We start from the raw sequence: 16,500 nt of genomic DNA on the forward strand, positions 1-16,500 counted from the left end.
GAAAATCTTATAAGAGGACAGATAGAAAATAAAGATGCATGGATATGTTTCAATAGTTTTATATATCAGTACTTCCAGTTCCAAGATACTCTACCAATCTGATACGCAGCATTGAACAATAAAGCTTTGATTCTAAACTTTTATTTCCCAGATCAATTTGAGGTCATGTTTCTGTAAATATTTGGAATTGCTTTTGTGTACTTAAACGATGCGTTTGATTTCTTCTAGCAATGTGGTTGTCAAAATGAAGTAAAACCTGATCATGTTTGTGAATTTACTCCCACATGTCACAGTGACACAGTGGCTTATATATAAATAAGTTTCTTCCGAATTTTAACATGCAATGTTATAGACTGTTATACACTTTAATGTTTATATGGTTTTCTGTGTTTAATTATTTTTATTGAAAGGGCAAATAGAGATTGGTGATTGATTTTATTCAATGATTCCATTTCTCAGTGTCCAAGATAGCCAAGGCTGGATCCCTTCAATGTTAGGATCTGAGAACTCAAATCAGAATTCCACATAGGGGTCAGGCATCCCAGTATTTGAACCATTATTTGAGTGCCTCCCAGGGAAGCTGAAACTTGCACCAGGTGGCCTGATAAGGGACACAGGCATCTGCAGCAGCCTCTTAGGCACCATGCTGAATGCCCATCCTAAGTTTCTCTTGAGATGGATATTCTGTCACTCTCATTTTGTTTTCCTTTTTCTTAGCATACCCTATGTCCTTAGAACCATGTTTTTAATGTTTATAGTTTTGGTCACATAATAAGCCAGCTTTGTATGTAGTGATTGCTTGAATTAAAATAGAAAAATATTTCCTTAGATTTTAAGTACTGCTCACACTCTGCTGCCTCCATTCCCATTTTGCATTTAACATTCAAATGTGTTCGGTGTTAGGGCTTTGTCATTTTCACTGACTGTCTTCTCTGCTTCCAGTTAACAGCCAGGTCGTTGCCAACTGTGCAGTCTGATGAGAGACTCCTACCTTTGCTCAACCACCTCAGGTAAAATGAAGGCACAGCCTTTTTATGCTTTCCATAGGAGTGCACAAAAGCTGGTCAAAGCCCTAACATTTTCTTGCTTGCAATTCCATTTCCAACTTGACGTTAAGAAAGTATGCTTTTTATTCTTGACTTCAATTAATTCAACTAAATTTGTAGAATTACTTGGTAAGCTTCTGTTGAAATGACTAGAGATGATTAGCATTCTAGAAAGCTGTCAACTGAATGTTACTTACTGAAATACAAAGATAAGGGACATTTGTATTGGGGGTGGGTGAGATGGATAGGGTTTGCTTTCCAAAAAATGTAGCCTGATTCCCTAAAAACAAAGCTTAGAAATTATGGAAAAATAAAAGGAAAATGCTTCATTATTGCTCATAAATGGAACAACCAAAAACTCCTGCTGTTTTACCAAATTATTATACAGGTATAATTGGGATAATCTATATTCAATTTATTGTTAGGAATGCTTTTTAGACATTCCATTATCCATTCTTGTAGGATTAACCTGTCTGTATTCTCTGCTCATCTATTAATAGCATCTCCTGATTTCATTTGATCATCAGGTAGAAAGGAAAATAACTCTTGTATTTGTAAGAAGCTTCTCTATTGTAAAGACATTTTACTATGTTGTGTTACTCACCATGTGGCTTTGCCACAGCATCAGGTAGCAGATGCTGGCACTGGGGGTAATTCTGTTAAGCTAACCTGCAGAACCACCTGGAGAGTGCAGGATCTGGGAATGGGAGTGTTCCCATCGGACAAACAGTGGGCCCCTCCCTCTTGAGTTGCCACTCCCACTGGTGAACACAAGAAATGTGCTGTTTATTTACTTGAAAGTCAGGAGATGGGAAATAAAAGGAGAGGGTTGGAGGAGGAGGAGGAGGAAAAGGATCGAGGAGAGAGAAGGGAGGCAGGGAGTAGATCAGAGAGAGAGAGAGACAGACAGACAGAGAAAGCAATCTGTCTTGGCATCTGCTGATTTATTCCCCAAATGGGCCAGCTCCAGCCAGTCCAGGATTTACATGCAGGTTTTCTTTTTCTTTTTCTTTTTTTAAAAGAGTTATTTAATTTTATTGCAAAGTTGGATATACAGAGAGGAGGAGAGAAAGAGAGGAAGAACATCATCCAATGATTCACTCCCAAAGTGACCACAATTTCCGGAGCTGTGCTGATCCAGAGCCAGGAGCAGGAGCTTCCTCCAGTTCTCCCACGCGGGTGCAGGGTCCTAAATTTTTGGGCCATCCTCGACTGCTTTCCTAAGCCACAAGCAGGGAGCTGGATGGGAAGCAGGGCTGTCGGGATTAGAACCAGCGCCTGTATGGGATCCCGGTGCTTTCAAGGCAAGGGCTTTAGCCGCTCGGCCACTGTGCCAGGCCCTACGTACAGGTTTTCCATGTGGTTGAGAGACACTTGAGTATTTTGTCCTTCCTGTTCTGCCTCTCAGGCGCGTTAGCAGGAAACTGGATCAGAAGTGGCTTAGCTGGGACTTGAATAGACACTTTGATATGGGAAGTCAGTGCTGTGGATAGTGACTGAAATCTTTGCTCCCCAGACTGCTACTTGTAAAAGTTTACAAAATTTTTTGCTTGAATTGAGAGCAAAGGGATGAAGACTAATATTTCAGGAAGGTTTGAGTAGCCTACATATTAGGTATGGTTGTTCTGAGAGTTCTGTGTTGGGGGTGAAGAAACGCAAACGTCTGCAGGAGTCTTTTGTCTAATTGCTCTTCTACCCATGCATAACTGTGGTGATACTGTTGCAGAAGTGTCTTGCCTTTTCTCTTCATACTGCTTTGCCTTCTTCAGTGTCTTTCACGTTATTGCCATGTATTCCTTGGCTTACTACCATACTCTAGCTTCCTACTTTTATTCTGGATTAAATTGGAACTTCCTAACCTGGTATATGAAATCCATTTTGATGGGTGTAACATTCTTGATGGGTGGATTTCTCTCTCAGCACTGAAACCCTAGTGGGTCATCCCACCCAATACCATGAAAACCCTCCAATGCAGTATGCTTTTTCGTAATCACCGCTTCGCTTATATTTTCCCTTTTTCCACTTCTGTTTACTGATGCAAATATGTGCAAATATAATGCTTAAATACATTAAAACATTTCTTAATCTATAATATGCATATTATATAAAGTCTATATTTATACACAAATGTAAATGATATATTTATTTTCCCTCTTTTCATTTTAGTTTACTTGGCACACTTTTGCTTGTTCTTGAAGACTACATAAATATTACCTCCTGATAAGTTTTCTTTGACCATTTAGGCCTTTTCCATGACCTAAATCAGATGCGTTTTTCAGGTGGTTTTATCATATCCTGTGACAACCAATGTATTATTGTTACTGCTTACGGAGTTGCACATTACTGTATGCATTGCTTGAGAGTTTGTAATGTTCATGTTTGTGTTTTTAGTACCCGGGACAGTATGACATGTGGTATTTTTTTGTGATGTGTTTTATTGAAAGATTAAATGCAGGGGTCGGTGTTTGCAGCAGTTAATTTGCTTATTGGGGTGCCTGTGTCCCCTCAGAGGGGTCCTGGTTTGAGTTTGGCTACTCTGCTTCTGATCCAGTTTCTTGCTAATACACACCTGGAGAACCAGCTGGTGATGACTCATGTGGGAGCCTGGAATTGTCTGTGCTCCTCTGCCTCCCGCACGAGAGAACTGGATTGTTCTGGTTTCTGGTTTCAGCTTGCCTTAACCCTTGCTGCAGGCATGTGTACAGGGGGTGAAATAGTGGATGGAAGATTCTCTCTCTCTTTCTCTGCCTTTCTAATAAATTGAGAGTAAGTAGAATGAAAATTTAAAAAAAAAGAAAATTGTATTACAGACATTTTTCTGCATAAATTTTTGTGAATCATTTGTTACTGGTTTTTTTTTTTTTAAAGAATAAAACCATTGGTTTGAAAGATAGAGCTCAAAGGGTTGGTTTTCACCTCTGGTTAATGCTTGTTTCTGTGAGATAATGATGAATTCTCCTTGCCCCATCTCAGTATGATAAGTGTCAACCAGAATTTAGATTAACTACTGACATATCTGAGTCCTTGAAACTTGCACAAACTCTACATTTGTTTGGGGCTTTTGTTCTCTTTGGAGTTCATGCATGACTGGTTGCTAGGCAACCAGGGCTAGATGCTACATGTTAAATGCATCAACTGATGCTGCTTTTTTATTATTGTTAAGCCAAATGGTTACTCATTTTATTACCATGTCACAGACATCTGTGTGTAGGGTGACAGTCTATGATATGCATAGTTTGAATACTTCTTGTTCTACAAAGTAACATAATACACCTTCCCAGCACAATGACATGTCTCTCTTGGCTAGCCAAATGCAGTGCTCTTCTTTTCTCTCTCTTTAGGTTAAAATTGGAAAGAATATTACTATGTTTGAGAGATACTAGCAGTGACCTTGTTGGGAAGAAATAGTTACCGTTGATTTATGAGACTGTGTGAATTAAACATTACTTTCGGGGCATGGACTTCAGGAGATTTGAATTTAGGATCAGTATTAGGTCTAATTTCATTTAGTGCCTGTAATGATCAGGAACAAATGACAAATAGTATTTTTAAGTTAACTTATCCAAAAAAAGCAATTTAGCAGATTGTATAAATATTTGTAAAACTGAAGTTGCAATGTGGAGAAATTCCTCAGTCATTTTACAGGAGTGAAACATTCAAAGAGAATTAGTATAATACTGTGCTAACTTGATAATCTTGGATATTGCTTAACAGTATATACTCTTTTGAGACTGTCAAAGTGATGTGTCAGGAACCCACTTTTTTTTAACGTTTTAATTTTTATTTTTGAGGATTACATAATTGACCAAGGTGGGAAGGGGAAGGATCAAGTGATAGGGGAAAGTGGGTGTGATCACTGCTTCCAAATTTTCTATTTCTTCTTTCCCTATTTGGAGAAGGGAGACCATAAAGAGTGAAGCCATACCCAGCCTTCCAATTGCCCCATACCCAATAATGGGGAACGGCCACTCGATATCAACCCTGGGTCCCTGATATGGCACATTCTGCGAGGGTTCTGCCTAAAGTGGTTTCACTACTTTTGAAATGCTGTCAATCTTGCTGATCCAAGGGTAAGAAACCCCTTCCAATAGGGCTCATGGACCCAGCACCCACTGTGCAAGCAAGCACCTGGACCCTGCTGGAGCCTTGGACCCAGAATTCACAGATCCGGCAACTGTCATGTAGGCAGGTGCTCAGGGTTCTGGGCCAGGCAATACAGGCCCTGCCAGACCTACCCCAGGACTTTTGGACCCAATACCCACTGTACTGGCAGGCCCGAGGACTTAGGCCCAACTGGACTCCCCGCCCCTGGGACTCATGGTCCTGGCACCCACCTCGCCTAGACTGGTAGGGCTCATCTCACCTCGGCATCCCTAAATTATGTGAACTGGCTGGTGTTGCGGCCCAACCCAGCCCATTGTACAGTCCATCCTATTTCTCAGATCTGTCAATAAATGAGGAACCCACTTCTTAAAGTTCAGCCCAGAGTGACATTTTGTTTCAATATTCTACAGAAATACATAATTTTAAAAATTCAATAGTAGAACCCATCCATTCAATCATTAGTTTTTTTAGTGCTCGTTATATTTAGAATAATAATATAAACATAGGATAGTCCCTGTTTTTAAGCAATTTGTTATTTGGTTTCATTTGAGTCTTTCAAGGGCTAGAAAATTTCTAAACTTTTTGATTAGAGCTTAGCAGCAGGTCCATGACTTCATTTATTGGATTGCTTCCCTTATGGCAGTGTTTTCTTAAGTAATGAGGCCATCCTTGCCTTACTTGTCCTGGTTTCTGTTGTTTCTAGCATGGTAGTGGCTCTGATTGGACTGAACTTTATTACTGTTCGAGAATGATGTCATTGTCTAAGAAGCAGAATATAGGAAGATGGGATTAGGAGATGGCTGTGACTGCTAAAATGCAACAGTTTCAGGCATTTTAAGCCCAAAATGCCCGTGAGGAATATTTAGTAAGTAGCGGAATACAGAGGCATTCTTGAAGATTTGTACCTCTGGGAATATTTGCTGATTATCACTGTGTGTGTTCGTTTATGTATAGTGGGTAAAATCCAGAATGGTTCAGAGCTACAGGGAAAGAATATATAGATAGATAAAAGAGGGGAAATGACCCTGAGTAGAACCTGCAGAGTACTACTATTTTAAAGGTATGGGCCCGGCATGGTAGCCTAGTGGATAAAGTCCTCGGCTTGCATGCGCCAGGATCCCATGTGGGCACGGGTTCATGTCTCATGGTCCTACTTCCCATCTATCTCCCAGCTTGTGGCTTGGGAAAACAGTAGAGGACAGCCTAAAGCCTTGGGACCCTGCACCCATGTGGCAGACCCAGAAGAAGCACCTGGCTTAAAATTGGCTCAGCTGTGGCCGTTATGGCCACTTTGAGGAGTGAACCAGTGGATGGAAGATCTTCCTTTCTGTCTCTCCTCCTCTCTGTAAATCTGCCTTCCAGCAAAAATAAATAAATCTTAAAAAAAAAAAAGAAAAAGAAAAGGCAGCTGTGATGGGCATGAGTAGAGGTTGCAGAGAAATTCAAAGAGAAACCAGCTAGAAAAAAAAATGCCAGGGAAGAATCTTAAATGAAGAAGGACTGCAACAGAAAGATACGATTGGAGTTCAGAACGTGTTTTCCAGCATGGCTTTTTATTTTTTCTCTAAATGCTTGTTTAATTATTTTCATTTATAAGGTAAAACGCATAGGTAGACAGATTTCTCACCCGTTAGATTTCTCCATAAATGGCTGCAACAGCTGAGGCTGCAACAGGCCAAATGAAGAAGGCTGAGACTCAGTCCAGTTTTCCTACATAACTGATAGAGGTTCAACTACCTAAGTCATGACTGCTGCCGCCTAGGCTGCCCACAGTCAGGAAGCTGCATTTTGAAGTGGTGCCTAGACTTAACCCCAGGTACACAAATATTGGATGCAGGCATTGCAAGTAGCCTCTGACTATGCAAACAAACATGCCTAAGCTATCTCAGAACAGCCTAGTTAAAAATAATAGATGATAAATTATCATTATCTCTATTTTAAAATTTGGCTGTGGAGCCTCAGGAAGTTCTAAGAAAATCTATTACCCTTTCTTTCCTTCAAAAAGTTAAATGAAGTATTTCATGAGACTGTCCTGTTGTGAGTTGATTGATTCTACCCCAAAATAAGTGGATGGCAGGTTCTTACAAGCTCAGGAGTCTTTATTCACCTACTGGTGGATTGCCCCATATCACTGTAAGTGGGTAAGGAGTTCAGCCTGGAATGACTTCTGTCAGGGATTTTAAAGCTCACATTGTCATGAAAAACTGTGCAATCAACTAAGTAAACATTGGCATGGGCACAAAGACTATCCAGTGGACTAGGCTAGCCTTGGCACCATGAGATGAAGGGGTAACTGTCAGGAATTCTTACCTTCTCAAGGTTGAGTGCTCTTTCCTCTTTGGGTGGCTCATCCGGTCTTAATGGCAACACCAATGCTCTGAACTGGCTAACTGGTTGGTGAAGGAGGTGATAACCCATAGAACACCTATTTTTAGCCTGGGATGTCAGGGGAAACTTTGTTGCTGAGTGTTAACCTGAGAAAATGGGAAGGTCCACTACCTGCTAGCACCACTAGGAGAAATTGTATGACTGTTCATCATGTTACTGTTTCTCTAATTTCTCTTGTTCTCAGGGTGGCCTGTGTCAAATAGGTCGTGAAGTTCTTCCTGAGTGAAGTTCTTGCTAACAGAGCTCCCCTCCCAGAATGAGATACTTTCTTGAGATACATACTCTGACTCTTGTTAGGGACTCCCCTGGAACTTGAGATCATGGCAAAGGTCAAGTTATGGACATGTCAGAATACTTTAGGGGGTCCAGCTTGACTGTTGCCATTTTCTGTTCTGGGCTGTCTTTGCTCAAAACTCCCAAGGAAACTGTTGAATTTATCTGGACAGTAAGAGGCTGGACTCTATGCATGGTACATGCTCCCAATGAAGGAATCCTGACTGGATATGAAATATACTACTGCAGCAGTGTGGAGGAATCCGGCATGGGGAGGGGATCGGGGAATCCCAGAGCCTATGAAATTGTGTCATAAAATGAAATTTTAAAGAATTAATATTTAAAACTCTTCTTTTGGAAGAAATAAGCTTACTTAGGCTTTTAAAGAAAATTCTAAAATTCCGGAATGCTGGAGAGAATTTGTTTGCATCATCATTTGCTTTACCCCAAATTGCATGTTATTAAATCAATCATCAAATGAGGCTGAATCTCACTGTGACTTCCCATGGTTACACATCACTGTTTCCCAAGGTGGAATGTATTGCCTTTTTTACTTGGAGGTACAAAAAGGTCTTGGGAAATATTCCGAGTGCACCTATAGAACTTTACGGTAAATAATTCTCTGTTAAGCTAATGATATCGGTAGCATAATATTTATAAAATGGTATTAGGGTGGTAATGGTATTGTGTTTCAAGCGCATTGACCTTTGCAAAAAATAAATAAAAATAAAGGGCATTGTTTTCATTTATTATCTCAATTATTAAAGTATGGGTGCATGAGATCAAAAAGGAAGATTAATAGCCCATTTTCACGTGAAATAACTTCAGTTGTGTTGAGATTTTTTTTTTCTTTTAAAGACAATGCCTTTCTCAGTATATGTATCTTCCTCCTTACGAAAATGAAGTGAACTGAAGGCAGCATATCACATATCACCTCAATAATTACTCTTATTGGGTGGCTTATCCTCAGAGAACAGTTACTTAAGATATTTGTTACAACATTTGTTAGTATCTTTTAATGCAACAATGAATTAGAAATCAATGAGAAAACAAGCTAGCAACAGGAAGTCTTACTTAGACTGTATCACGTAAATTAACTTGTAATGCATTTTAATTTGTAAGCAGATATTTGTTCTGACCTTTGTTTTAAAATTATTACAAATAATGAAAGTATCTGCTTTTAATTGGTTATTACAGATATTTTTATAAAATGTCTTTCTAATGAGGGACATTTGGTTAGTATACACACGTTGTTTCTATTCTTCTAAACGATCACTAGTTTTACCTCAGTTCGTTACCTAGCTACCAGACATGTTTTTCACCCACCCTTATAAAATTCTCATTGTTTGTTTTGTTTTTTAAATTAGTTTTCATTTTGACATTAGAAAATGGTTTGGGCAGTTTTGTGTTGAATATGAACATCTATGTTAGAAAACAGTTTCATCAATGGAGCCTGGAATGACAGCCTCATTACTGCAGTCCGTAAGCTGCAGTGGATGGCTCTTTCCCATCACCTGTTTGCAGTTGCTGGCAGCATTGTGCATTATTTCTTTTTCTCTGTGCAACAAGGAAGTGTTTAGTTTGTTTATTATGAAAGCTTTCCAGGTGTTGTGTAGATATTAATAAATTAGAATATATTCTCTCCTATTATTTACCCTCTTTGTATTGTAAATACTTTGAAATCTGTATGGAAGATGTTTGAGCTTTCCTAGCAATATACTTTTCAAGAGTCAGCAGTTTGTTAGAATCAGCCTGCCATGTGGAGGGCATTATAATAGGTACCCTGATTATGTACAAAGGAGTTAACAGATGCAGAACCTTAAGTTTATATGAGAATACTTAAAAAAATTTTGTGGAAAATAAAATTCAAAGAAAAGTTTGTGTTAGTGCAAAAATATTTTAAAATCTGTGCATATGGGGTACTTATAAAGTTCATGGATAATGCAAGAATTTTAAAGAATTTTTGTAGCAAAGGAAACTTGCCTATTCGATTTCCCATTTTTTCTTTCTTTTTTTCTTTCCTTCTTTGTTTTTTAACTTTTTATTATTACCATTTTATGAAAGAGTTCCATAGGCCCTGGGATTTCCCCTATGCCTTCCCCAAGTCCATTCCCCACCCACTGAGTCCTCCCACATTGTTACTATAGTATTGTTCTTCATAAAAAGACATATGTCCATCATTGCAGGCATGGACAATGGCAGTGGATGTTGATCCTTTTGTCAAGATATAGTTAAGAGTTTCATTGGAAGTCTATCTTTGGTATGGAAGTAGAAATGCATACCACATTGTATCCTCACATCTGGATATGATAGTCTCCATTACAGTTACTGTACATCTCCTTAAATGAAAAGCCACAAAACAAAATCAACAACAGGAATAAAATAAATTAACAATGCCATGAAGTTAAATAACATGCTGAAAAAATGAAAAAAGAAAATCAATAACTTTCTTGAAGAAAACGATGCTTCTGTATGATCTATGAGTCATTGAAGAATTTAATCAGAAGAAATTATTTTGAAGATGTGAAACTAACAAAAAAAATCAAAATCCATGAGATACAGTTTCTTCTGATCTTTGCTGGTAAAATGTGTCTCCTGTAGGCAACAAATAGATGGGTTTTATTTTATAATTCAGTCTACTAATCTATGACGTTTGATTGGTGAGTTTAAGCCATTCACAATCCACGTTAAAATGAATGGGTGGTAATTTGGTATTGTCATTTTAGTAATGGGTTGTTCATTAATTTAGTTTTCTGTCATTTTACTGGGGTGTTCTTCACATTTGCCTTTGGTTTTCATGGGCACTATCCTTTTCTCTGTCAAGAGAACATCTTGAAGTATCATTTGTAGGGCAGGTTTGGAAGAGGCAAATTCTTTTAGCTTTTCTTTACTCTGGAAGAATTTTATTTCATTTTCAAAGATGAAAGAAAGCTTTGCAGGGTATGTTATCCTGGGCTGACAATCTTTTGCTTTTAGAATCTGGAATATGTCGCTCCATTCGCTTTTGGCTTGTAGAGTTTCCTGTGAGAAGTCAGCTGTGAATTTAATTGACATTACTTTATGTGTCAGTTCAGTTTTCTCATGAGCACATTTAAACATCTTTTCCTTATGTTCAACTGAAGAGAGCTTGGTTATTATGTGTCATGGTGATGACCGCTTGGTCAACCCTTTGGTAGTTCTGTGCCCCTCCTGGATGTTGTTTCCCAATTCTTTCTCTAGATTAGGGAAACTTCCCCTTATTATTTTATTAAATGCATTTTTAAAACAGCTTCTTTCTGCACCTTCTAGAACTTCCAGAACTCTTATACTTGGCCTTTTAATAATGTCTTTCAGTTCTTGAATACTTTTAGCTTGACTCAGCTCTGCTTTTAGGTTTTTGTTTGTTTCCCCCTAGTGACAGGAAATATCTTCCAATTCTGAGATTCTTTCTTCTGCCTCCTTCATTCTATTTTGGAGACTCTACACTGTGCTTTTGATTTACTCCACTGTACTCTTCATTTCTGATATATCAGCTTTCATTTGATTCATTTTCAATGTGACATATTACTGAATTTCTTGAATGCCTGCTTTGTGTACTTCTCATTCTTGATAAGTTTTATAGCAAGTGTTTTGAATTCTGTATCCCCCATTTTCTCGATGTCTTCCTCAGTGAACAAGTTTGACAAAGGATTTGCTGCTTTGCAGGGGAGTTTTCGATAATATTCATTGTGCCTCTGTCTCTTCTTCTGCTCTTGGTCATTGTACTTCTGGTTATCAGATTCTTCTCTTTGGTACAGATTTCTAAGCTGTGTCACCCACAGATCTGCAATTCGAGTTTGCTTATTGCAGTTGGCACATGGCTCTTTGTTTGTAGTCAGTTGTGCCACTCCCTTCAGTGAGTTGCAGGTCTGGGTTTTTATGTCAGATTTCCACCATGGTCTCTGTAGCCCCAGTTCCTGAGTCACCACTCTCTACCTCCTGTGATGCTGTGCTGGTGCTGCACCACTCTCTGTACAATTTTTCTCCCCTTTCTGGTTGGAGTACATCCCAGGATTAGGTAGACACCAGATGTCCTTTATAGCTAGGTTGTTGGTGGTACTGAGCTGGCTGGAAACTGTTGATCTTTAGGTCTGGGGGCCACATGGACATACTTTGCCCTGTACAGTGACAAAGTCAGTATTATTTTCCTATGGGACCAGTGCAAAGCACTGAGCTCAGTTTTCTCCCAGCTCAGTGCATGCACAACTCATTGTAGTCCTCTGAGTCTTAAAGCCTTTGCCACACTGTAAAAAATGGTTCCGGATATGCCACTACTAGAGTTCTTGATTTGCTGGCCTTCAGTTGTGACTGCTACCTGGACCTATCTTGGGTGGAACCTGTAGAATGCCACTTCCAGCTCAGTGTATACAAAGTACTGTCCCATAGCCTCTGCCTTCCTACAAAAAATGGCGCCTGATTCAGCTCTAGCTGGAGGTCTGGGCTTGAAATCCATCCTGTTCATGCACCGCCTATCTTGGTCCTGCTGCTCTGTCTCTGCTCCTGGTCAAATCAAACAGACCAGTAGGCCAGGCTGTTCTTTGTCTGGGTTTACCTCCTGAGCTCCTGGTGAATGCCCTTCCCACCTTTTTGCTGGTGGTGTTCTGGCTACTAGTGCAGTTCAGATGGCCTTTTGCTGAATCCCGCAGGAGAATCAGTCACTGCAATACCACACCATTGTTTTCACTGCTTGCCTATTTCTGTCAGTCTCCAGGTACCCCTCTGCTGTTGTTGTGTCCTCTTCTATTTTCTGGAATGTGCCCTCTCTGCTTCACACTGGCTTAATATTTCTCTGTCTGTTTAAATGTGTCCTTACCCTATTCTGCCATCTTGGTTCTCCCCTTCACAATAATTGAAGTACCTCAAGACAATCCAACATTTGCACATGTACCCTTAAGTCTACACTGGAATGATTGGTGCAGCTTAGTCACAAAATGGGTGGGAAGTTTTCTGAGACGCAGTTTCAACCTGTGCTTTATGGTATAAATTTAATGCCTAACAGTGTTTATAGTAAAATGTAATCACAATATATAAAATTTGGAAAAAATAAGTCAGTCTTACATAATAGAGTCATAGTTAATTTTTTGTTACCTGTATTTGTGTCTTTATGCAATTATAATTGAAGTGGTTAGATGTTGCAAATTTTTTTCAGTTGATATGATAATTATATAATAAAGAGGAAATTTGATTTTCATGGCTCTAATTTTGTGATGTATTTTTTATTGTGGGTAGATCTGTTTTTAGATGCCCATTTCTATTTTATTGGATATTTAGGCTTTTTTCTGTTGCATAAAGCTGTGAGGGGAAATTCCAGGATGTTAGCAGCTTCTATACAATCAGGAGAGTGAACTGAGGAGGAAAAATGCAAAAATAACATTCTGGAGAAAAAATTGCATGCAGCATAGAAGTGTTCCAGCAGGTGGAGGTAGGAACAAAGAATAGCAGCAAGTTAGATGATGTATAACTTTGAAGATATTGAAGATGTTGTAGGTCTAAAGGTATGGTGTCCAGGTGAGAAAGTGGCGGAGTTCTTAGTTAAAAAATGATGTGAATAAAGTGGAAATTCAAGAAGCTGAATCTAAGCCTTTTTAACATGTCTGTGTTAGAACTTTGATAGACTTTTCCAATGATACCATCCATCAGAACAGTTTTGAAAATTATGAATATGTGTTAAAATGCATAATAAAATAAATGTGTGCATAGAATTTCTTATATTTAGATTTTTTTATTGGAAAGGCACATATATAGAGAGGAGGAGAGACAGAAAATTCCTCCATCCGAAAGTTCACTCCCCAAGAGGCCGCAGTGGCCAGACCTGAGTCAATTCGAGGCCAAAAGTTAGGAACTTCTTCCAAGTCTTCCACGCTTTTTGTGCAGGTTCCCCAGTCCTGAGGCTGAACTCCCTGCTTTCCCAGGCAACTAGCAGGGAGCTGGTTGGGAATTTGGGTTGCCAGGATTAGAACCGGTGCTCAAATGGAACCTAGTGCATTAAAGGCAAGGAATTTAACTGCTATGTTATCGCACCAGGCCCAGAATTTCTTATGTTTCGATGTTAAAATGAGTATTTTGCCTAGGAGTAAAAAATGGTGAGTGTGTTTGTCTTCTCTTTCAATCAAAGCACATTACGCCAAGTTTAACAGTGAAACTGTGCCCATTTCATGTCTCTTAGTGCTGTAAGTTAGACATCTGACATGGGTATTTGCAGGCTAAAATCAAGATGTTAGCAGTGCCATGCTATTTACAGAGCCTCTGGGAAGATTTTGTGTGCAGGCTTTCTTGTTTTGGCACAAAGGGTGTCCATGCAGTTTGTTTCCGATGTGCATTATGGTTGTCAGATGGACCCACTTCTTTGCTTCTAGGAGTTGTCCACATTTCTTGGACCTCTCTAGGTCCAAGTGGCTCATGAATGGCTCACACAACCTTCTCATAAAACTTACGATCTCTAACTATATTATTTTCTTTTGTCTCTGACCTGAGAAAGTTTCTGGTTGTAAGGACACTTGTGATTAGATTTGCCCATATAGATATGTGTGATCATCTCTTTATCTCACAGTCCGTAAACTTTATCAGCTCTGTAAAGTTCTCTATGCTCCGTAACCACATGCAACCAAAGGCTTCGGGTATTTTGGTATAGGTATACTTGGAAGACTATTGATTCAGTCTGTTATCTTGAGTGTGTTATTTTTGGGTGGGATGAAGTGGGAAGAGAAAACAACTTTTTGCATCAATTAGCACTTCCACAAGTAATTCCATCTCTTAATTTATGTAGAGTATTAACTTTGCCTAAGGTTTTCTTAATTAACTCACTTTGCTGTCTTAATATGTTTTGAACTTGAAAACAATGGCTAAAAATGACTTCTTACAAAAATATGTTGCCGATTTTATTTTTAATGAAAAAAAGATTGAGAAAATCCTTGCTGTCTCTTGAACCAGCTGCTTTTGTCAAAGCAAGTACTTCCCTTTAGTAAGTAGCAGCTCTTCCCAGCAGGCTGAGCACATTGCTGAGATACCTAGTGTGAAAGGTATTCAGGACTACCTGCTCATATATATACCTTTCAGCATCTCATAACTTGTTTGGTTTATTACTTATGAAGCACTTAGTAGCACTTAGTAGGAGAGGTCTTAAATGTTTGTTAGAAAGGAGGGGATTTTAACAGCACTAATTGTGGTGAATCAGGGGGACCATGACATAGTGGAAGTTGACTCTGTGAGCACATACATAGTATCGTGGAAATAGTGAAGCTTCCATGGCTCGCTTGTCACGTTGTTCCTGCAGCTTATCCTCAGCTGGATGCTTCAGATTCTCTTAGCCCTCTCATACCAAATTGCTTCAGAATTTCTGGATAGTGGAAGCTGGCATACTTCCTGGAAAGCAAAATTTATGATTTCTTTCATTTTTCAGATCCTACAAGTAATGTAGGACCCTATTGTTCACTCATTGGTTTTCTTTAAAACCTTGATTTCACTCTAATTAACTCATAAAAATTAGTTGTTTTACTCTGTGTTAGTTATAAAGCACTAATAGATTGCAAGATGTTAATGACATTTTGCAGATAACTTTGTAAGTGGCCCAAGAAACCATTGTGATGGTTACTGTGATATATTAGCAATGGAAGACTTGTTACGTAGAGAGAGCTTTCTCTCTGCGTTAGGAGATTTCCATATGGGTGCTGTTGTTTAATTGCCAATAGCAATGTTTATATATATACAAAAGTACTTTTAAAAAGTTCATGGACAGGGCTTTGCATGATAGCCCAGTGGCTAAATCTTTGCGTTGCATGCACTGGGATCCTATGTGGGTACTAGTTCATGTCCCAGCTACTCCACTTCTCATTGAGCTCCATACTTGTGGCTTGGGAAAGCAATAGAGGATGGCTGCTCTGCAACTGCATGGGAGATGCAGAAGAAACTGGCTTCTGCCTTCAGATAGGACTGGCTTCACTCAAGGCCATTGTGGCACTTGGGGAGTGAATCAAAAAATGCAACATCTGTCTCCTCTCTCTTAATCTGCCTTTCCATGGGAGGAGGAGAAATGAGTCCAATTTTTATATATATATAAAAAGTTCATGGGCAATGTAATTAAGAGACAAGTTTATTATTATGCAGAATAGTTGTGATATTCATATATATGAGAAATGTTCAAAATCTTCCTTGAAAATACACATTATGAAAAAAACTATGGAATTGAAACATGTTTTGCACTTAAATAAGCTATTTTAATTCTATTTTTTTAATTAACTGTTTGAAGTATTCTCACAGGTAGTTGGATTGAAAAACTGAGATTTTAAATTGTTTATTGCATGGACATTTGCAGTTGTTTTTGAATTATTATAATTATTATCAAGTTCCAACTCACATTGGAAATACATTTAGAAAATTATGCATATTTCAAAAGGATTTACTTATTGGAAAATCAGTGACAGGGAATGATAGGGGAAATTAGAGAGATCTTCCATCTTCTGATTCATGCTCCAAATGGCTACCATGTCCAGAACGGGGCTGGACTGACGCCAAGAGCCAGGAGTTGCATCTGGGTTGTCATTGTGGGTGTTGGGGACTGATGTACTTTGGCCATCGTCCTGTGCCTTCATAGGCACAGCAGCAGGAGGTGGAATGGAAGGGGAGCAGTGGAGACTACTTTGCAACTGGTGATTTTACAATGCTAGTGCACCAG

At 39.0% G+C, this 16,500-nt stretch overlaps 1 protein-coding gene across 1 annotated transcript in view; it reads left to right on the forward strand.

Moving 5' to 3' along the window:
* The window catches only part of PRIM2 (DNA primase subunit 2), a 270,527-nt gene that overhangs the window by 151,801 nt on the left and 102,226 nt on the right, over nt 1–16,500 (forward strand). The window contains exon 8 of the mRNA XM_040983590.1: nt 943–1,010. Coding sequence (XP_040839524.1) covers nt 943–1,010 — 68 coding nt within the window. The remainder of the gene's footprint in view (nt 1–942; nt 1,011–16,500) is intronic.

The sequence above is a fragment of the Ochotona curzoniae genome, unplaced genomic scaffold, assembly GCF_017591425.1.
Source record: "Ochotona curzoniae isolate NIBS_2020 unplaced genomic scaffold, NIBS_Ocur_1.0 contig_3819, whole genome shotgun sequence".
In the NCBI taxonomy this organism is placed as follows: Eukaryota; Metazoa; Chordata; class Mammalia; order Lagomorpha; family Ochotonidae; genus Ochotona; species Ochotona curzoniae.